This window comes from Balaenoptera musculus, chromosome 7, assembly GCF_009873245.2.
Source record: "Balaenoptera musculus isolate JJ_BM4_2016_0621 chromosome 7, mBalMus1.pri.v3, whole genome shotgun sequence".
NCBI classification, from domain to species: domain Eukaryota; kingdom Metazoa; phylum Chordata; class Mammalia; order Artiodactyla; family Balaenopteridae; genus Balaenoptera; species Balaenoptera musculus.
The window spans coordinates 5558571-5581720 of record NC_045791.1 but is presented as its reverse complement, the minus strand read 5'-3'; the positions used below and the strand labels follow the sequence as shown (position 1 = coordinate 5581720).

The 23150-nt window shown below is 43.7% G+C and overlaps 1 protein-coding gene across 9 annotated transcripts in view; it reads right to left on the bottom strand.

The window, feature by feature from the left end:
* Nucleotides 1-19174, bottom strand: part of SAP130 (Sin3A associated protein 130) — a 72795-nt gene extending 53621 nt beyond the window's left edge. For 2 of the 9 annotated variants that reach the window (XM_036857795.1, XM_036857800.1), the window contains exons 1-7: nucleotides 19003-19173; nucleotides 17246-17363; nucleotides 9750-9985; nucleotides 8875-9033; nucleotides 7545-7656; nucleotides 6403-6527; nucleotides 4628-4752 (exon numbers count right to left, since the gene is read on the bottom strand). In XM_036857795.1, coding sequence (XP_036713690.1) covers nucleotides 4628-4752; nucleotides 6403-6527; nucleotides 7545-7656; nucleotides 8875-9033; nucleotides 9750-9985; nucleotides 17246-17357 — 869 coding nt within the window. In that variant the 5' untranslated portion in view covers nucleotides 17358-17363; nucleotides 19003-19173. Of the gene's footprint in view, nucleotides 1-4627; nucleotides 4753-6402; nucleotides 6528-7544; nucleotides 7657-8874; nucleotides 9034-9749; nucleotides 9986-17245; nucleotides 17398-19002 lie in introns of all 9 variants that reach the window. The other 7 variants (XM_036857791.1, XM_036857794.1, XM_036857799.1 and 4 more) reach the window with 6 other exon arrangements.
* Nucleotides 19175-23150: the final 3976 nt, after the last annotated feature.

Here is a 23150-nt window from a genome sequence, read left to right as displayed (position 1 = left end):
AAAAAAAGACTCATAGGTGAAAGTGTAATCTTAATATACGAAGAGCTCCTAGAAATCCATGAGAAAAATAACAGCCCAATAAAAAAAAACAGGCCAAAAAAAAAAACAGCCCAAGGATATGAATAGTCAAGTTTGCGAAAACGAAAACACAGATGGCCCCTTAACAAAGGGAAAAGACTAAATCTTAATCAGAGGAAGAGAAATGTAATTTAAAAGACACTGATATATCATCGTTCACCTATCAGATTGGCAAAAATCCAAAAAACTGACAGGGTACTCTGTTGTTCAAGCTGTAAGGGAACAGGCACTTCTAAATATTCTGGAGGGAGTATAAATTGGTACAAACCCCATGGAAGGCAATAAGACATAGGTATCAAAATTACAATCACATATACCCTCTGATCACTTTTGGGAATTTATCCTACAGATATTCTTGCACACATGCATAATGACAAGAGTATAAAGTTATTCACTGCAATATTATTTATGATAGTAAAGTACAGAAAACAACCTCAAATCCATTTACACGATGGGTCATCATACTACTGCTAAAAGAACAACGAAACTCCACGTACTGAAATGGAAAGCTTTCAACATACGTTGTTATATGAAAAAAACCCAAAGAGGAACATACGAATCATGAGACTGACACACTGCTGGCTGCAATAAGAGGGCAGCTTAGGAATCTATGAATTAAACAATTTTGGGGGTAAAAAGGATAAAAGTTAAGAATTGCATCTTAACAGTGAATTAAGATGAATTACAGTGAATTCGACTGTATTTAAAAAACATTGGAAGGATACCCCGAAAGCTATAAACATGTTACTTTACAAAGGCAAAGGGAAAGGAACATAGGAACTTGGTAGACGTGCGACAGGGGAGTGATACTCCCTACTGAATACCTTTTTATGTTTTTGTATTTTGGAACCATGTGATTATAAATCAGGAAGAAGAAAACATGAAAAGTTGAGCCGTAAGAGTGAAATGTGATTGGGACCTCACATATCCAAACTAACCAATGGTTTCATCACAGGGATCCTCTCTCAAAATGCTTTAAGATCAGACCTGATCCTAGGTGCAACTATGACACTTGGTGGAACTTACTGAGGAGAAAGCCTACTATTGAAGATTGGATTTTTAATAGTTGATGACTTAGGTCACCAGAGTACAGTGAAAGCTGCCCATTCCCAGCATTTACAATGAAATGCATTCAGAGAGATACGTGAATACATAATTAAAATAATCACAAATTTTAGGATGGAGGAATCTAATTATGGGAACAATTCTGAAGATACCTGTAACAAAGAAGAATGCCAACAGAATCACCCGGAAAGGATCTCCTAAATTCAAACTTAAACGTGCTCATATTTTAAGAGGTCCAGCTCATACAAAAATATACCCCCAGAAGAGCATTTTCTATTAAGTATTTAGATATGTTAAGTGTTTCTGAAAGCATAGACTATACTAGTCTTTGATTTTCATTTACTCTAATGAAAAATAACAAGTGTTAATACATAACAAGTGTTAATGACCATTACATGTCAGGCATGTATTAAGTACTTTATATATTAATATTAATATATACATATTTACATATTAATATTTATATATTAACTTCCATATCAAGGGAGGTAACATTACTGCCATTTTCTAGGTGAGGAAATTGAGACATTTACTCTTTACTCTTTCACCTAGCACTCCCACTTCCAGGAATACACCTTGAAGGCACACCATCACAAACATGCAACATATGCCAAAATGCCCGTCAGTACATCCATTAGCTAGGAAGTCAGACATTAGGAATTTGTCACAGTTATAGATAATTTAAGTAGGAAAATCATCTGATCATTAGGGTTTTGCCTGTTTAATTCCCTAGTGTATTTCCAGTGCCTAGAGCAGTGACTGGCACAGACGAGGCACACAATAATATTTGTCACAGGAGTGAAAATACAGTTATATGCTAAAAATATATCTGACAAAATCCAATATCCATTTTTTAGTAAAAACAATAAACTGGAAAAGATAATTCAACAACATGGTTTAAAAAAAAAAATAACCCTCGTTTTCACTGTAAACACATTTATACCTTTTGAATTTCATCATACCATCTGAATATATTAATTTTTTGAAGGTACTATAAAGTTAACATGAATAACACAGTCTATTTTATGTTGGGCTGTTGTGCCTCTTTGTACCTCCGGCAATATTTTCAATTACCGAGAAGTAAAGTGTCTTCATTTTATTGAAGAGGGAACTAAGGATCAGGGAAGTTAAAAACACTTGCCTAATGGCACACAGCTAGTAAGTGACAGAGCTAGTGGTTAAAGTTAAGTCCTAGGCACTACTCTGCACTTAAGTGTTATTTTCTTCAGAGCTCTGTTCTGGGCCCTCTTCTCATTGTATTTATTCCTGCTGGGTAGACTCAGATACCTAGAGCGTTAACTGTAGCCCGCGTTAATGACTTCTCAAGCACAGACATCTCTTCAACTACCTGTTGCCACAGACACACTCAGTATCACAAAACTTAACCTTCTCTTTAAAATCTGCTTTCGGGGCTTCCCTGGTGGCGCAGTGGTTAAGAATCCGCCTGCCAATGCAGGGGACACGGGTTCGATCCCTGGTCCGGGAAGATCCCACATGCCGCGGAGCAACTGGGTCCATGAGCCACAACTACGGAGCCTGCGCTCTAGAGCCCGTGAGCCACAACTACTGAGCCCATGTGCCTAGAGCCTGTGCTCTGCAACGAGAAGCCACCGCAACGAGAAGCCCGCACAGCGCAACGAAGAGTAGCCCCGACTCGTTGCAACTAGAGAAAGCCCGCGTGCAGCAACGACCCAATGCAGCCAAAAATAAATAAATAAATCTGCTTTCTTCCCCTTGTTTCTTTTTCATTTACTTGGTCAAGCAAGGAGGAAACCAAGGAGGCATCTCAGACTGCTTCCAACTGGTAGACAAGTCTTCCGGAGGGTCTCTAGTTCCCGACAGCTCTGTCCTCCATGCCCTATCCCCCTGCTTTTGTCCAGTGAATCACTTCTTGTTCATATTGCCGAAGGCTCTTTCCCCGGCACCCGCATAATCGATGGCAAGCATCAAGAAAGACCACTGGAACACTGCATGCTCCCGGCAAGACTCTCACGCCACTGCCTTCCCCAACTTTCGCAGCTTCCCCAGCACAATACGCTTGGGGGTCGTGAGGACAGATACCTTGATGTCTTCATCCCTGATTGTGTCACTCGCAAGAAGCATCAGAGACCATCCCTCATCGACCAGACTCTCTCCCTGTATGGCTCTGTAAATCTCTTAACTGTACTGGCTTCACTTCTCAACCACCCAACCTTTCTACTATACCCTCTGGACTCACAATCCATCTTTAGCAAAATCTCCTGTATCCTCAACCTCTTCTGTGAATATATCCACTATCTTCCTGCCCTAATGAATCTTGGTTCTCCCTGAGAACGCTGCTTCCCTCGACAGCCCTCTAAACTGGGAGCCATCTTCTCTCTCATAAACCTCCTCCCCATCTACATTGCCTTCCTAAATCACCTCCTCCCAAACTCTTCTGTGGACTCCAGACTCATATATTAAGCCTTCTCAACATCTCCACTTGGGTGCTCAGAAGTCAGCACAACCTTAAACATGCCCCAAACCAGAGTCTGGAATTCCTCCCCAAACCTACTCCTCCCATTCTTCCCCATCCCAAGTTTAGGCAACTCCACTCTCCCAGCTGCACAGCCAACCGGCCCTAGCATAAGCCCGACTGTTCCCATTCTCTAATAACCCCGTACGTGATTCCTCAGAAATCCCCTCCGCTATCTTCAAAGTTCTATTCAGAATCTAACCACATCTTTCCACCTCCAACGACCATCTCTCCTGGATTCCTGCCATACTCTTCCCAACAACCTGCTTCCAACTTTGCCTCCCCACAGCCTACTCTCTCCAGCAACCAGGCTGATGCAGCTACTTCAGATCATGGCGCTGCTCTGTTCCAAACTCTGCTAAAGCTTCCCATTGCCCCCCCAGCACAGGCCAAATCCTCAGAGTGGTTCATAAGGCTCGGCATGACCTGGGGACCTTGCTACCTCCTAAAATAATCTCTGGCCACTCTCCTACCATTAGCCTCTTGCTGCCCCTTTATGTGGTAAACATACTCCTGTCTCAGGGCCTTTGCACTTACTGTTCCCACTGCCTAGAACACTCTTATCCCAGACAGCCATATGGCTCATTTCACATCTTTCCATTTTCTGTTCAACTGCATTCTTATCAACGAAGCCCTTCCTGATCACCTTATATGACACAGTAAGCTCCCCGCACTGCCTACCCTGTCACTCCAAATCCCATTTGCCCTACCTAATTTTTCCCCAAAGCACTCTCTGCCACCTAAAAAACTATATATACTTTTATTGTATGTCTCCAGCCACAGTTCCTACAAACAGAAACTCTATGAGGGCAAGAATTTCTTTTCATTTGTTCACTGCTTTACCCTCAGTGTCTAGAACACAACACAGCCCATTAAAAAAAAGAAAAAAGCGCTCAATAAATACTTATTGAGTCGAATGAAGGAAGGAGAAGAAAAGGAGAGAGAAGGCGGGGGTGGCAGGATGGCTGATCTCCAAAGCCCCGAACGTACCTAAGTGCGGAATCAGCGGCATGGGCTGCTGTTGTGGTAATGACTGGAGACTGAGCTCTGGTGGCCGACACGGTTGCTACCACAGCAGGCGGGATGGTATTAGAGGTGGTCACAGGTGGACGAGACTACCAAGAGAAGAGAAAAACATATTTCATTGAAAACAAAAGCAAAATATAGTATGCCAAAAACACTGCAAGTATAATTTGAAAACTGGGCCTAGAAATAAGGGCGTTTATGTCCAAACGAAAATAAATTCTCACCATTCTCATTACCGAGTTCTCTTTCCAGATAGGTTGTTAGAAGTCCAAGAGCCAGAATTATCCCAAAAAATCCAATTCTGGTTGGACAGCACACAAGCCCCTCCTTTTCGAATATGACCAGACTCAAAATTCTGTCCTACGATTAGTACAGACTGGAATCTAGCCCTTCAGCTCTAGTTCCCACAGAGCTGTCGCTGGTCCTAGAGCAGACACTTTTCATGACGACACAACCTAGGGCTTCCCACAGAGGGCCTACTCAGAACTGGATGCTGGCTCTCACGCCATCTGAGGGCAAAAAAGGCAAACACGTGGTAACAGCATTCTTTACCAGCGGAAGGTGCAGCGTGCCCAGATGCTTTCTAGATGTTTCCATATGGATACACTTCCCTTACCCCTACATCTGTGTGTTAAAATCTTCACCTGACAAACGAGTTCCACACTGGGCTTCACCCGTTTGCCCACTGTCAGATTCTCCAGTCATCTGAGCTCTTCTGAGTAGTCCTTCTTTCCTGCTCCTGCCACGTGCAGGTTAACTCAGCAAACTCTGCCCATTCTTGATCTGTTTCTCACCTGCAGACCTCGTCCCCCTGGCGCTGCTCTCACAGCCTGTCCTCTCACACTAGGACTGCTGTGCTGTCCTCCTCACTACTGAGCTCCTGACCTTGGTTCTCCTCTTTCTCCAACCCTTCCTACCATTATACTCCTGGGGCCCTAATCACTCTCCAAATGTGTTTTATTACTAGCAAGGTCTTTTATTTTGTTTAATGTGAAAGCTCCAGGCTAGACATATCTTACCCTGCGTCCCAGTCAGCACTCTTCCGTAGTACCTTAAACCCAGCTATTTCATACATGCTACCAGTCTGGCCCCAAAGGCACTGAACTTCTACCTTCTGTATGCAATTCAGCTAGATTAATCTTTCAAAGAGATTTCTTTGACCATGTATCAGTATATTCCAAAGATGCAGTAGCTCTCTGCTGTGCACAAAATCAAGTTTACAGTCTTCATCTTAGAGTCCCGAATTTAGAGACAGACACGGTATCACGCAGTAACACGATATACTTCAGTAGTACTGAGGCCACAGATTTCTTTGAAAAAAGTTGAAAGGCATGGACCGTCTTCCTCAAAAAGCATATATATGTGCATAAAATGTTTAGGGGTTCACACACCCCGATCCAAACTAGAATCCCTTAGTTCTAACTAGTCTTTACTCCACATTGTGTACAACCACCACTATCTTCCTTGCCTTGTTCAGAGGGCTGCCCCCCTTCACGTGCCCTTCACGTCTCAGAATCCCCACTGCCACACCCATCCCAACCAAAAGCCTTCCCTTACTACCTCTCTCCTAAATTCCTACAGCGGATCACATGACACTGTATATAATTCAGCCTTCTCTACATCTTGGCAACTAGATCCAAAGTCGCTTGAGGTTCAAGGACTCGCACAGTGCCAAGCAGTGAATAACTCAGAGTAGGCGCTTAACGCTTGCCGGCTGGCTGCCCACAACCCTGGCGTGCCTGGATTGGTTGGTGAATGATGTGCTGCACTGCCGGCTGAGCTGCAGCAGCATTTGGCAACTGGGAGGTCGGCCTCAGGACCGTCGTTACTTTAGAACTGGACATCACAGCAGCAGCTGCTGCACCTGGAAAAACAGTATTTTTTTTATTAGTATGGCTTCCGGGCTCATGATTTAAATAGCTACAATTATATTCCCTATAAGCTCAGTATGTCAGTATTCAGCTTAAGTGCTTTATGTATACTTCCCATTTCATCATATAGAAAATTAAGAGAACGTGCACTCAAGGGCTGAGATTTCGTAAGACTGATAATCTGTATTGCTTCTTCAAGGGTGTTCTTAAATGAAACTGGCTTTTTTTTTTTTTTTTTTTTAAAAACTGCAAGTATGTAGCAGTGAAGCACAGCACGGTGCTGCTATTACCCTGATTCAAGCCAAGGCTGCAGCAGTTTAACCACCAGTGAGAGTTCACTTGAACCACCACTGCCTTTGCACCATCAGTGCCAAATCAGCACTGACAAAAGGGCACATGTCTTAGTTTCATCCTCACACAGATCCCCCTGCAGTCTGTGAACCTCACTCTGAGAACCACTAAGTTACATTGAGAGAGAGTATCCGTTCGCCTGATTTTGCCGACAATAATTTTATCCTCTCCAATAGAAGGTAACAATTTCTGATCAAGTAATTGAAAAAACTCATTAAACTGAATACCTTACAACCTATCAGAACTTAATTGGAAGAATAAATTCATCTTATTGCCATGTGAATAAAAAGATTTGACTAAGCATTTTCACTAAACTTCAGAAATACTCAGTATTAACATTTGTGACTTATTTATTAAAAATGAAGCCCATATTTACACTACCACAGCTTTCAGGAGTTCCTTAGTATAAAGGACAATTTTTAGACCATACAGAAAATTTGAATTGCTCTGAGTTTACACACATACACATATGTGTTGCAATACAACTATAATAAGCACCCGTTAGGCCACACTAAAAATGTGCATTAATCTAAGTTTATTTCTGCTGTCCTGCAGCTTTAAAAAGCTCATTCTGGATATGCTTTGTGTTACTGTATCTTCTACCAAACATATACCTGTCACTGCATTTCAATAGTCTGAAGAAAACATGCAGCCTTTACCTCGAGGTAAATGAGAAGCTCCAATGTGAAGAGGGGGCCCAGGTGCGTTGCTGCGGATGATAGACATCTGTACGTTCGTGGTCATGATGTGATGCAGGTTACTGGGATGTCCCTGCAAGAAACAGGATGCGACGTTATTTCCAAGTGCCTGGTCTTCGCCACGGGTGCTTAGCCATTGCTTCTAGGAAGTCAGCTGCCTCCAAATGTGGGTCATGTTGTTCCTCTTAGATAGTGAGCACCCCAAGGGAAAGGACATTTAGTTTTCTTTTCACAGCGCACTGCACGATGCCCTGTGCCAGCAGGCATGTGGTACAGGACAGGGAGGACCCGTCAACTGCCTTGAGTCTAGCTAGGTGTTAGATTCCTGTCACTGATGACACATTTGACTGTCCACTTTCAGACACTCTCATCTTCAATATTAGTCTTTTACCCTTGTTTTCTTTGTCTTGGCCTATAGCTTATTTTTTCTTATTCTCACTACTTCCTTTACACGCCACTGCACTCATGCATTCTTTATGCTAGCCAGGATTTCTAAGTAAATTCAGTCAGCATCCAACGGGCACTCCCCCGTCAGTTCTTCAGCTCACCCCTAAGTGTCCCTTCCTCACACCTGCCCAACCCTGGTGCCAGTGCTTCTCAGGTGGACATTCCAGCACTTCTGGGAGGACTCAGCAGTATGACAAAAGGAAAAAAACCACAGTGCATCTTTTTGGAATACCATTTTTTTCCTAAAACCTTGAAGGGAGTGAGTTGTGAGATTCAGTTTTCATTGGTAAGTAATTTAAAATATTTAAATAAATCAAATACATATTATGGAGGAGGACTGCAATTTCAAAAAAAAAAAAAAATTAAGTTACAACATGAGACTTTAAAATAAATGTTCACAACTGGCAGGCTGCTGAGGGAACCTGCCAGTCGCCCAAGAGGTACACATCCCTCTCCTCAGAGAATAAGCTTAGAGAAGCACTACTGCTGCGAGGCTGCTCTCAGCCCACGAGAGTTCTGGACCTGCAACCCAGCACGACCGGACTCCTGTGCTCCTCAAGGTCATGGGCTGCCTTATCTAGATCTGCTTCTCACACTGCAGGTGGTGCCTCGTACACAGCAGACACTCACTACGTACGGGCTAAATGACAAGACCACGGTGCATACTGGTCCTACTCCCGATGCCATCCTTCTCTGTCCGCTCTACTCTCGTCCCCTTGCAGATACCAGTGACCAGTTAATTTTTTATTTAGTCCAGTGCCTAATGTACTGCTGGCATTCAATAAATAATGATCAACAGTTTGGCATCTCAGTTTGAAAATCAGCAAATTAAGAGGAAAAAAACCTGTTGTCCACTGATTGTTGCCACAGGAATGGCTGAAGCTTGAGGGATGCTACTCTCCATGGTAACGGTAACCTGCCCTGGAACCTTGGGGGGAAGTGACAAGGTAGAAGGTGGAGCAGGAGCAATGGGACGGCTAGGCATGGTGGGCTTCGGGGGCGGCTGCAAACAGAAAACCACACGAAACATATCAACAGCTTTTTACTAGTGATGCATTTCATTCTATATACGTACACAAATCAAACCTGGGGAGTGCCAGGAAAGATGCCAGAAGCCTTATGTATTTTACCTCTTAGCATCACAGCCTTTCCATTGAAGTGCTAGCATTTCCATGTTACAGATGTGGAAACATACAAAGCAAGGCTAAGTCACTTGCTTAAAGCCACACAGACAGTAAAAACTAGAACTGGGAATAAAGCCCAGATCTGTATGGCTCACAGCCCACATTCTTTCTTCTATACCGTGCTGCCTCCCAAGTTTGGGTGGAAGTAAACAAAACTCCCAGTAACTGACACATATCCATATGGTTAATACACAAGGCGATATTCTGATACACCCAAATTAGCAAGCTATCAAAACAAAACCTTGGAGAAGAGTGCCACTCCAAGATAAAAGCTACACTAGCATGCCCATAACTTGAAATAAAATCAACGTCAAAATGGGTACGAGAAAAGATCCTGTGATGCCAACTGCCCAGCGGCACGAGACTAGGCACTGCAGAACAGCGGCACTCTGAGTTACAGAGAGGCGCTGAACTGATAGGTCAAAAAGAAAAAGCTATGATCCTAGGATACAGCCTAAGACTCTGTGAGCACTGTCAGAAATACTAGCCAGTCTTTAGCTGTCGTTCAATGTGAAATTTTAAACCTCTCCATTACCTTCATAAGTCCCTCCGAAAATGAGAGTGGCACTGCTGGCGTCAGATGTGCTGGTGGGGCTGTCACTGTGACAGGTGTGCCCGATGCAACAGCATGGTGTGTAGACAACATCTGCACCTGTGGATAGGGCCTTACCACGACAGGCTCTTGCTTCTCTTCACGGGGCTGTAGGGAGCTGCTGGAACCCACGTGCTCCCTGGCACTGACTTCAGCATCTCGACTAGATTCATCGTTGACTAGTGAAGACATGAAGGGTGAAACAGCGTGTCATGCCCTTCCGATATCAAATAACAGAACAGCACATATAAGAGTGGCACTTGCAGTTAAGTTTCAGGGTTGATAAACTGACCATTTCCTTGTGAGATTTTCTTAACAAGGAAAATTTGGGCACCAAATTCCCCTGATGGATAGCAAACTGGAAAGTCACACCTATGGAACATGGGACTTGTTTTAAATATTGCAATTTCCTACTCCTATGAACAAAGGGCCTGAAAACTATCTAGAATGACCTAAAATACTTGAAATTGTAATATAAGATATAAGACAATTTCATTTAAAATATTTAAAAAGTTATAAAAACCTAATATTAAAAAGGTGACTTGGGGACTTCCCAGGTGGTCCAGTGGTTAAGAATCCATGCTTCCACTGCAGGGGGCATGGGTCTGACCCCTGTTCGGGGAACTAAGGTCCTGCATGCTGTGTGGTGCAGCCCAAAAAAAAAAAAAAGGTAACCAATTTCTCAGTCCAAATCCCTACAGAGTGAACAAGTAAAGCTCTATCATTATTACAATGCATGCACCCTTTGAGACTTAACAATTCCACTTGCATGACTGTACCCTATAGATACACAGCATGTGTATAAAATGACTCAGGTACAAGTTATTTGTTTCAGTATTTTTATACTAGCAAAGGAACCGAAAAACCTACATGTCCATCAATAGGGGACTGGTTATATAAATTATGGTATACTCACACAATAGGCTACCATGCAACTATAAAAATAAAACAAGAAAGCTTTTTAGGTACTCTTATGGGAAAATGTATAATATATATATATTATGAAAAAAATATATGAAAATACCAAGGTACAGAACAGAAAAAAAGTAAATAAAATACACACAAATACAAATACATTTGTATTTGTATATGGATAACATATCTGCAAAGCATCTTGGTTGCCTGAAAGGAAAGAAAGTGGATGAGTGGGGGACAGGAAGCAGAGATATTTTTCAGTGTATACTCTTTTTCTTTTGGAATTTTGGGCCATGACAACATGTAACGTATTTAAAAATTAAGTTAAAAAAATCAAGGAACTGGGACTTCCCTGGTGGCGCAGTGGTTAAGAATCCACCTGCCAACGCTGGGAACATGGGTTTGATCCCTGGTCCGGGAAGACCCCACATGCCACGGAGCAACTAAGCCCGTGAGCCACAACTACTGAGCCTGCGCTCTAGAGCCCGTGCGCCTAGGGCCCATGCTCTGCCACAAGAGAAGCCACCGCAATGAGAAGACTGCGCACCGCAACGAAGAGCAGCCCCCGCTCACCGCAACTAGACAAAGTCCACGTGCAGCAAGGAAGACCCAACACAGCCAAAAATAAATAAAAGTAAAAATAAATTTTAAAATGCTGTGAATTCAGAACACACTGATAAAAAAAATTTATTAAAAATCAAGGAACTCATGTAATGAAAGAGGAGAGTCTGTGAAAATATTAATTTGCACTATCATTTTCCCAAAACAACACTGACATTATTTTTCTGAACATAAAGATTATACTTACGTAAAAAATTTTAATTACTTGGAAAAGTATAAAGAAAGTAAAGCTGCTCCCAAAGTCTATCCCCTAAAGGCACCAAGTTACTATTTTGGTAAAATGTCAGACACTTCTCAGCTCTGTAATTTTAGGTGGGTTTTTATTTACTTAACTTTTTATTTAACTATAACCTTCCTAAAGACAAGTGTATAGCTCAGTGAGCTTTTACAAACGGAGAACACGTGAGTTACCAGCCCCTGATCAACAAGCAGAACGCTACTGGTTCCCATAAGCCCCTGCTCAGCCTGATTCCAGTCGCTCTCCCTCCCAGTGACACTCACTGTGCTAACCTCTAAAGCTATAGGCTACTGTTGTCTGTTTTTGAACTTATATAAACACACTCGTAACAAATGTACCCGGTTCTTGTCTCTCTCACTTACAGGTATGAGATCTGTGCGTGTTATTGCATGTAGCCGTAGCTCTTTCATTCTCAGTACAGTATGCCATTGCTTGAATAAATTACAAATTATCCATTTTACTCCCAGTTAGTTTTCAGTTTTTTTTACTATTATGAATAGGAATGCTAGTAATATTCATGTGTATGTCTTTTGGTGAACATTACCATTTCTATTGGATTCCACCTAAGAGTGGAATTGCTAAGTAATATAGAATATACACCGCATTATTTCAAAAGTGCTAAATGAAATTCTATTGAATAGATGTACTATACCTTTTTAAACCATTATATCATTGATGAGCTTTTAGGTTATTTCCAAATTTTTGCTATTGTCTACAACTCTAGAATAAATATCCATATGTACTCTGAGTCCCTGTTCAATGATCTCCTCAGGAAAAAAAATCAGAAATTTTCTCTTGGAGGAAAAAAGTGCTGGGAGAAAAGATTAATATATTTTATATTCTGCTATACATTGACCCTTCTCCTAGGTCATTCAGATTTTTTAAAAATTTTGATTTTTAAAACCACTTTATCGAGGTATAATTTGCGTACAATAAAATGGCTATTCTAAAGAGAGTTCAATGATTTTTTTTTTTTTACATTCTCACCAACAAGTTAGGAGCAGAATGGCTGGGTCAAATGGTAAACTTTATATGAAACTGCCAAAGTACTTTCCAAAGTGGTTGTATTATCTCATGTTCCCACCGGCAGTGCATTAGCGGTCCAGTTGTTCCTCATCCTCACGGATTCTTGACACACAGATATTCTAGTGGGTGTGTACTGGGTATCTCATTGTGGTTTTAATTAACATTTCCATGCTGACTGGTAATGTTGAACTTCTTTTTATGTGACCATAGGCCATTCATATACATCTTCCTTTGTGAAGTATATGTTCATATCTTATCCATTTTTTAATCAATCAGCTTTATTATTAACTGAGGTAAAATTTACATATAAAGTCTACTAATTTTTTGTATAAAACTAAATTTTCACAAATGTATTCAGTACTGTAATCACAACACAATCATGACATAGAACATTTCCCTTACTCTAACAAGTTCACTCAATGCCCCTTTGCAGTCAATTCCCTCCCTCCCACCCCTACTCCTTAGAAACCACTGATCTACTGATGGTTCTACCACCACTGCTTTGTCTTTTCTGGAATTTCATAGAAATAGAACCACACAGTATGTGGTCCTTTGGGTCTGGCTTCTTTCTCTCAGTAAAATGCTTTTGACATTCATCCACGTTACTGTGTATAATGCTAGTTTGCTTCTTTTTACCATTGAGTAGTATTCTACTGTATGGATTAAACCAAACTTTGCTTATGCAGTCACCAGTTGGTAAAATCTGGGTTCTTTCCAGGGTTTGGCTATTATGAATAATGCTTCTATGAACACTGAAGGAGAAGTCACTGTATGTATGACACACATTTTCATTTATCTTGGGTAAATACCTAGGAACGAGACAGCTGGGTTGTGCGGTAAGCTTACGTTAAATGTTTTAACATACTGTGCCAAACTGCTTACCAAAGTGGCTAGATTACTTTGCATTCCCACCAATGCATGGGTTCTGCTTGCTCGACAAACACGTCAAAACTCGGTATTGTCAGTCTTTTTGTTTTAGTCATTCTAGTGGGTGTATAGTAGTTCCTCACTGTGGTTTTAATTTGCATTGTCCTGAGGAGTAATACAGTTGAATATCTTTTGTGTTTATCTGGCCTTTATATAGCATCTTTGGTAAAGTGTCTATTCACATATTTCGCCCCTTAAAAACAAACAAACTAACAACAAAAAAACAAGTTGTTTGCCTTTTTTGCTATTGAGTTACAAGTTTTTTATGTATTCCAGATGTAAGTCCTTTGCTGACACATTTATCACAAATGTCTTCTCCCATTTGGTGGCTTGCCTTTTTATTTTACTAACAGTGTCTTTTGCAGAGCAGTCATTTTTAATGTTGATGAAGTACAGTGTATTAGTTGCTTCCTTTTAATCAGTGTTTTTTGTGCCCTAAGCAATTTTTACTTACTCTAAGGTAACAAACAGTTTCTCCTATATTTTCTTTTTTTTAAAAAATTATTTATTTATTTATGGCTGTGTTGGGTCTTCGCTTCTGTGCGAGGGCTTTCTCTAGTTGTGGCAAGTGGGGACCACTCTTCATCGCAGTGCGTGGGCCTCTCACTATCGCGGCCTCTCTTGCTGTGGAGCACAGGCTCCAGACGCACAGGCTCAGTAATTGTGGCTCACGGGCCCAGCTGCTCCGCGGCATGTGGGATCTTCCCAGACCAGGGCCCGAACCCGTGTCCCCTGCATTGGCAGGCAGATTCTCAACCACTGCGCCACCAGGGAAGCCCAGTTTCTCCTATATTTTCTTTTAGAAATTTTAAGTTTTATATTTAGGTCCATAATTATACATTTCAAGTTAATTTATGTGCATAGTGGAAGTAAAGGTCAAGGTTTATTTTTTTCATATGGATATTCTGGTGTTCTGGCACTATTTTGTTAAAAAGACTATCATTCCCCTATTGAATTATCTATGTACTTTTATCAAAAATCAATTGACCATTATGTGTGGGTCTATTTCTGGATCCTCTAGTTTGTACCAATGATCCAGTGATTTATTTACCACATTGTCTTGATTAGTGCAGCTTTATACCAAGTCTTGAAGTAAGGCAGTGGAGTCCCCTAACTTTCTTCTTCTTTTTTGTCTAAATTGCTTTGGCTATTCTAGGTCCTTTGGTTTTCACATAAATTTTAGATTCAATTTTAGATTCAATTTTTAGAAAAGTACCTGATGTGAATTTGATTAAGATTCATTTGAATCTACAGATCCCTTTGGGTAAAGGAAAATACTGAGTTTTCCAATCCATGAACGTGAAAGATCTTTTCATTTATCTAGGTCTTTAACTTCTCTCAGCAATGTTTTACATAGTTTTCTAATCCCAGGTCATACACATATTTTGTTAACTTACTCCTAAGTATTTTGTGGGGTTTTTTTTTTAATGCTACTGTAAATGACATTTTTAAAATTTCACTATTCATTACTAGTATTTAGAAATATAATTGATTTCTGTACACTGAACTTTTATCCTGCAACCTTTAGTAATTTCACTTATTAGTTCTAACAGCTTTTAAAAAACATTTAGTATTTTCTGTATACGTGATGCTTGTGAATAAAGAGTTTTACTTCTGTCTTTCCATTATCAACTGATTGTTAACCTTCCCCACTGCCCAGATTTTCCCCTAATTAAAAGTTTAAAGGAACTGGACAATTTCATAACTTTCCCCCAAACCTATCTGTCCAGGAAGACTTTGATTTTTGACATTTTCATTTAAGATATAAGGCACTGACCATTTTCCACTAAGCTCTTTTTGCAACTATGTATCATTTCCTTCTAGGTATTTGAAGTTGTTTATTTTTATCAGAAAAGAACCTTGAAGCAGTAGTTAAGAGAACTGGTTGTAATCTATACTTCTGTACTGTGAACATGTACTTGAAATCCTGACATGCGTAGAATCCCAAATTACTTCTTCCAGTAAGAGCAACAGGAAATATAGAAAGACATCTAACTACTTAAGGAAAACTTTTATTTTCTTTTTAGAGCAACTGAAGGAAACAACATACACATTTCAGAAGTAAAATTATAGACAATTTTGGTCTAAGTCAATGATTTCCTTCTCAACAAAGTCTGAGGGCAATTATTGCTAATTGATACCCTGTTTAATGAGCAGTATAATTCTTGCAAATAGATGTTCAAAAATATTCTCTTTAGCTATGCTCCTTTAAATTATTCTGTTGTGAGGATTCCCTGGCACTCCAGTGGTTAGGACTTGGCGCTTTCACTGCTGTGTCCTGGGTTCAATCCCTGGTCGGGGAACTAAGATCCCGCAAGCCATGCAGCTTGGCCAAAAAAAAAAAAAAAAATTCCACGGTGAATTCATACAAAAGATAAAACACTGTCAAAAATCTTTGTTAAGGGGTCAGGAACTTGAAGTGGCTCTATAAGAATTTGTTGACCTCTACCCTGTAGCAAGGATAGCACATACAAAGGAGCATGGACAGAAAAGTCCTGGCCTTCATTCTAGGAGGAGGCCCGACCTTGAGTTGCAGTGGATGATGGGAGTCAGTAAAGACTTCCCAGAGAAAGTGACATCTGAGAGGAAACTTCAAAGAAGAACAAAGAGTTAGCCAGATAAATAAGTGTGCAAAGGAAGAAGAAAGACTGTGGCAAACAAAACAAAACTGGACTGTGTAAAGTCCCAAGGTCAAGAAGATTGAGAACTTATCATCTGTTCAGAAAATACGAGCAGCTACTATTAAGCAGGAGGAATAAAGTAGCTTAAAGTTACTTCAAGTCTAAAGAGAACTAAAATAAATTTGTAACAAAAACTAGGTTGGCAGGAAGGAGGCGAAGCAATAGGAAGGAGGCCACAGCTCACAGGTGAGAGACAAAGACAGAACAATTAAACACCATGCCTGAGTTTCTGGTTTGAGCAATAAGTAGATGGTAGTACCATTTACCATAATGAGGAACATAGAAATCAGGCAGTAAAGAAAGGAATAAAAAAACGAGTACCTTACTTCACTTGGCAACGCCACCTTTCCACTTGATACACAGAATACAGAATTACTTGAAGGAGTAACTCAACTTCAGCACTGCTGACTGGACTAGGTACTCTGCTGTGGGGCTGGGGGCTGTCCTGCTAAACGGCGTGTACGTAGCAGCATCCCTGGCCTCTAAATATCCGATGCCAAGAGCACCCCCTACTTGTGACACCTAAAAGTGTATGGAGACATCGCTAAATATTCCCTGGGGGGCAAAACCATCACCAGCTGAGGCCACTGATCTTCAGCATTCAAAAAGTATACAACTAAAAACCAAATTGCGTATATGTGCGTATACACATCTTTTTAAAATCTCTTTTCCTATACAGTAAGCTCCTGAAAGGCAAGACCTATGCCTTACACACCTTTGCATTCCCTCATGGCATTATTATTACACCTCTGGGCCTTAATTAAATAAGAACACATTAATACATTAAAAAAAATAGTTCCTGTAGGCGTGCTTCACTATAAGTTTCATGTACACTCTGAACATGTGAATCAAGTGGTTAAAACAGGAAGAAAGAAAGCCCTATTTAAATTAGGACTGTAATATATCCTTTTTTCAAATTTGATAATCTAGTATTTACTAAAATCCCACAAAGAATTTGCTTATTTTTAAATTAGAAAACTGGCAATATTTTTAAAGCAGGAAGCAATATAGAAAAATATCACACATCTCACCTGTTGCAGCTGGGTTTATCAATCCTGCAGAACCACTGTTGGCTATCTGTGAAGGAGCCTGGCTTAGCCCGGTGGAGGGGGTTCCTAACCGAGGAAACTGTTGAGAACTCATTTCCACCTGCAGTGCATAGGCATATGGTCATTACTGGATTCTGATATTAGAATCAATAAGGAGAAAGTAAAGCATTTTTAGTACCTACATCTTCCCTTAGAAAAGCAAATGTAGCATCATCTATCTAAAATGATACTTGTATTCAACATACAGTGCAGAAATGGTGTAAGCTGTTTAAGTTTTTGATGTACACAGGTTCAATTAATGGTAAAATCGTTTATGTGCTGCTGGGGGATATTATGACACCGCCCCCCAATAGCTGTGGATTGCCACAAGAAAAAGTCGACACTACATTGTGTATAACATCCACGTGACAGGTCTTAACACAATATATATACTTCTGTGTAAAGTTTCATGACAAATGGCATGTGCCTTTGAAAGACTTAAGCCTCACACCAAGGTGAACAGAACTGTCATCAGTGTGTCACAGGAGGAATCGGAGGCAGATGCCCTGTCCTAAGAAGGGATCAGAAACCTTCCATCAAGACCTGATCCGAAAAGAATTCTCGAACGCTTTTCTGCACAGGCCTCCATTGACGGATTTCTCCCCCGCCCCTTTCACAGAGCCCCACTGAGCCAAAGGGAACCGAGATCTTCACCACTTTCCCTGAAACCGACCCCCACTCTTCCCTCAGGAGCCGATATTCCCGATACGCCCGCAATCCTGCCCCCACCCTGAAGCCCCCCGCTGAGATCGGAGAACACAGGTCTCCAGACACTCCGGGTCTCTGAGACTCCATCCCTGGGGAGGGGGGCAGGCGTTCTGAGGAGCCCCGGGACCAGTGTGCCCTTTACCTGCCGCCGCCCGCCGCCCGCCGCCCGCCCCTCCCGATTCCACCTCGCCGGGCTGGGGGTGCCGCGGAGGACCCATCTCGGTGGCAGCGCTGGGCTCCGAGGTCGCGGGGACGACTCATGCCGCAGCGCGCCTCGGGCCCGCCGCTGTCCAGCCCCGCCGGCCCCGCTCACCCCCGCCGCCCGGCTGCCGCTGCGCTCCAGTCCTCTTCCCCCGAACCTGCCCCTACCTCCCCCGCCCGCCCATTGGCCCCACGCCGGGCGCGTCAGTCCGGGACCCGCACCAATCCAGCGCTGCCTGCGCGCTGAGATCCCGCCCCACCCTCCCGCCGACTGCCAGCCAATCAGGCGCGAGCCTCGCCGGGGCAGCCCAAACCTCTCGAGGCTGAGCCAATGGCAGAGGCAGACAAGCTCCGCAGGCGAAAGGGGCGGGGAGCTCGGAGGCCCCGCCTCGGTCAGGGTCTGAAAGCGGCGGGCGCAGGGCCCGGATGTGGAGAGTCACTTTAAACTGCTCCAGGAGCCAAACTCCCTGGGCCGCCCGCCCGCCCGCGCTCCCCCGGCCTCTCAGCTTCCCCGCCAAGGCCCACGCCCGCCACGCCCCCACGCCCGAATCAGCCCAGCCCTCCCGACGCCTCTCCCTTCCTTGCCACAGGACACCCGGCCTCTGCCGCCGGCCCAACCTCCGTGCTCAGCTCGGGAAAGAGCCCAGGTTTGCGCAGCAGGAGACGAGGGACCGCTGCCCTTCCCCGGGGACGCGCAGCGGGAAGGACGCTGCAGCCCGGCTCGGCCGCCCCGCCCCCTCGTCTCCTCCCCTCTCCTCCCCTCCGCTCCCAGGCGCCCGTCCCGCCATTACCTGAGTGCTGCGCCGAGTGGCCGCCGCGCCGCCTCGAGCTCGCTCTCGTGCGCTCTCCGCCTGTGGGGCCGGCGTCCTCGGGCTCCCGGACCCGCCGCCGCCGCCGCCGAGGCGCTAGCACTCTGCCCCCCACCCCTCAGCCCAGCGCCGCTGCTTCCGCCGCCGTAACGAGCCTCTCACCCATTGGCTGGGGTAGGCCCCGCCCCCCTCCGGGGAAGCCAGTCACCGCTCAGTGTGAGCGGAGAGCGGACGGGCCTGCCCCTCGGGGCCGCTGAGGCCTCTGGGAAATGTAGTCCCCGGTGCCGAGAGGGCGGGCCTGGGCGGGGCGTCCGGGCGACCGGGCCGGGGCAACACACCCCTTTGCTATGTAGAGTCGGTTCTGCATTTTCTCTTTGCCTAGTAAAAAGCTCATACCCTTTTGCCTCAGCTGACGGCACAAGGTTTCATTTTCCCGAGGGCGGTGCGGCGCGGGAAAAGGTAATGGAGGCCGACTGCAGCGGGCCGAAGGGGCTGCAGGCTGGGCCGAGGGTTTTCCTGACTGTTCTTGATGTCCCCACAGAGGCCACAGCCCGCAAAGCCTGAGCATCGTGGGAGGATCAGGTGGGCGGAACTGAAGCGACCCTGTCGGGTTTGCGCCCGGCGCGCTGCGTCGGGAGCTGCACACCAGGCCGGACCCTCTCGGGAGCCGAGCACTTTCGGGTTAAAGCCGGCTCGGAGAGGGGTCTTTGGCGCAGGACTCCGGCACGGTGCACCTGCTCGGTTTTTCCAGATTACGAAGAAGCGGAGGGAGGCGGTGGTGTTTTGTTGTTTTGTCTGGGGTGGAGGGATGGAGTTTGTACAGCTGCAGTAGACTTAGCCAAAGCTGCCGGAGCAAAATCTGAATCTGACAATAGAGATGATGTCCCCCTCCTCCCTTCCCTGATGGTAATTTAGATCTGGAGTTTTGTGTTAAGAAATAAATGGGGCTCGCATCCCTTCTTCCTATCGTGCTGTGTTCTTGCTAGGAAAAGAGTAGCTTGTGGCTACAAGAATGTCTCAAATACCCCCTCTCCTTCCTCAAGGCACTTTCCTTTCTCACACTCTTCCCTTCTCAGATTTCCCCTAAAAGTAACTGATGTGATATACCTTAGCCTCCTTTCTCCTTAGGCAGAACATTCTGCTTCTGCCACTCTTCTCAAACTGCTCCCCAAAGTTGCCAGTGACCTACTCACCTCACCCGGTGGTCCTTGCTTAGGTCTCATCTTGTCTAGTTTACCAACAGTAATTCCTCCTTAAAATGTTCTTCCCTATGGGAAAAGAATCTGGAAAAGAATAGATATATGTATGTCTATAACTGAAGCACTTTGCTGTACACCTGAAACTAACACAACATCGTAAATCAGCTATCCTCAGAAAAAAAATTCTTCCCTTGGTCACCAGAACCACACTCTCTCCTGATTCTACTTCTGTCCCTATTAAGTTGCTTTCTACTTCTTCTTTCTCACGTGTACAGCACTCTCCAGCCCTCTCTCAGCGCTCTACTATCTTCCTAACTAGTTTAATGCACTCTCACAGTTTCAAATACTGTTCTCGAAAATGACTCAGTATTTTGTCTGCGTGGTGATAAAGATAACTCAAGATAACTCTCTCTCGAATTGTATACCTACAGTCCCACAAATATGTCTTACAAGCCCCTGAGACTTAACATATCGGACACCTTCATTGATTTGCCTCACCTGTGTACTCCTCCCCCTGGTTTCTGGGTTTGGTTAATGGCATCACCATCTTCTCTGTCTTTGTTTTTTTTTTTTTTTACAGAAAACTTTTTTTTTTTCTTTTCTCAATTTATCCATTTATTTATTTTTGGCTGTGTTGGGTCTTCACCTCTGTGCGAGGGCCTTCTCTAGTTGTGGCGAGCGGGGGCCACTCTTCATCGCGGTGCGCGGGCCTCTCACTATCACGGCCTCTCTTGGGGAGCACTGGCTCCAGACGCGCAGGCTCAGTAGTTGTGGCTCACGGGCCCAGTTGCTCCGCGGCATGTGGGATCTTCCCAGACCAGGGCTCGAACCCGTGTCCCCTGCATTGGCAGGCAGATTCTCAACCACTGTGCCACCAGGGAAGCCCTGCCTTTGGTTTAATTCTTGTTGGTTTCCACTCTTCCATCCCCCAGAGTCACCCTATGGACCTCTGCACCTCCTTTCCAGTTGCTTCCATAGCCTCGGCTCAACCTTTCATTAATTCCTGTCTGGATTATACTAACACTGCCTCACTCAAATCTCTTCCTACCATGAACCTGTCCTCCGCAGAGTTCTTTTTCTAAAGCATTCCTCTGAATCTGTTCTTTCCATCCATGATGTTCCAATGACTTCAAAATCTATTCCAAACCCATAAACCCAGTTCAAAGGCCTTAATAATTCAGTCCCTCGTACCTCTCAAGTATGGTTGAGTACTCTCTCAACCATAGTTTCCACCAATTCTCCACACAGCTTGGCTTCCAGGGTTTTGCTCAAGCTTTGCCTTATATAGGCCTCACTCTTCAGCAGACATGTAGCAGAGTGCTGCCAATTCTCCAATGCCTAACTGCAAAGGAAATGATTTATCTTTTCCGAGAAGCCTTCCGTGAAATTCCTCTCCTTCCCCCCGCCCTACAGGATACTTCCGTGGATACTTCTTCGGTCCCTCTATTATAGCACTAATCTATCTACGCTGTATTCTTCCTGGATTAGGCGGAGAGAAAAATTATTCATCTTTATATCTCCCATCAACAGGAAGGATTCAATAAATGTTTGCTGGGTATAATCACAAACACATCCGTAGTACATGAATGAAATCTGAATTTTCCTTAGTTACTAGAGACAGTCTCTGCTTTATTCACTTATGTCTCTAGTCCCTCATGTAGTGGATACTTCAAGGAAAATAGATGTTTCATCCATGGTTGTGTTGCTAGGATTTAGGATTCCCATCCCCTGAGCTTGGCATGTTGAAGACAGCCTTCTTGTACCCCAACCAGGGTGAACCTTCCACACTTCTCAGGTCTTCAAGCCCCCTCTGCCAGTTGCGGGGGCTTATTAGTATCTTGGGTTCTTGGAGATAGTGTGCACAGAAGAGAGTTTGGATGGATTGAACAAAGACACCATCAGGCACAACATCTGCTGGGTGGTTACCAAGAGAACAAATAACTACTGCCCTCTGCCAACAAAGAGAGTAAGTTCTCGATGCAAGTGTCCTGTGGTGGTCAGTCAAACGTCAGTGGATGGTCTGCAAGTGTGGGTGAAGCTCTGTTTGGTCTCTGCCACTGAACCCGGATGGTTCTCAGCCTGAGCCTGGGTTGTCTAATGATACTGACTCTTTGGTTCCTCTAAGTCCAGATACTCCCCTTGGCCCAACTCCCCAGCCAGGGAAATATAGTCCCCTCCAGGTAACTCATCTGTAAAATGAGAGCACCATTACTTATCTCAATCTTATTGTATAGGTTAAAAGCTACACGCGTAAAGAACGTGAAGCTTTTGAGCTCACTCACATTCATTGTTTTTATTACCTTCATCTGGTTTATTACCTAGGCCAAACTCAGACTCTGTCTCCTCCAGAGTATGTATGGTGGACAGACTCTAGGATGACCCCTCATGATCCCCCTCTTGGTGTTCATGACCTTGTGTAATCTCTTTCCCTTGAATGTGGCAGGACCTGTGACATTCTTCTAATCAATAGAATATGGCAAAGGTGAGGAGATGTCACTTCCTTGACTGTATTATGTTATGTTTAGTTTTTAGCTAAATTTTAAACAATAGAGAAACATGATTTCGACACATTCAGGATGTTTAACGAGCCAAGTTTTTCAAACTTGTTACAGCAAGTTAAAAAAAATAGTGATTGTCATACGACCCAGCAATCCCACTACTGGGCATATACCCTGAGAAAACCATAATTCAAAAAGAGTCATGTACCACAATGTTCATTGCAGCTCTATTTACAATAGCCAGGACATGGAAGCAACCTAAGTGTCCATCGACAGATGAATGGATAAAGAAGATGTGGCACATATATACAATGGAATATTACTCAGCCATAAAAAGAAACGAAATTGAGTCATTTGTAGTGAGGTGGATGGACCTAGAGTCTGTCATACAGAGTGAAGTAAGTCAGAAAGAGAAAAACAAATACCGTATGCT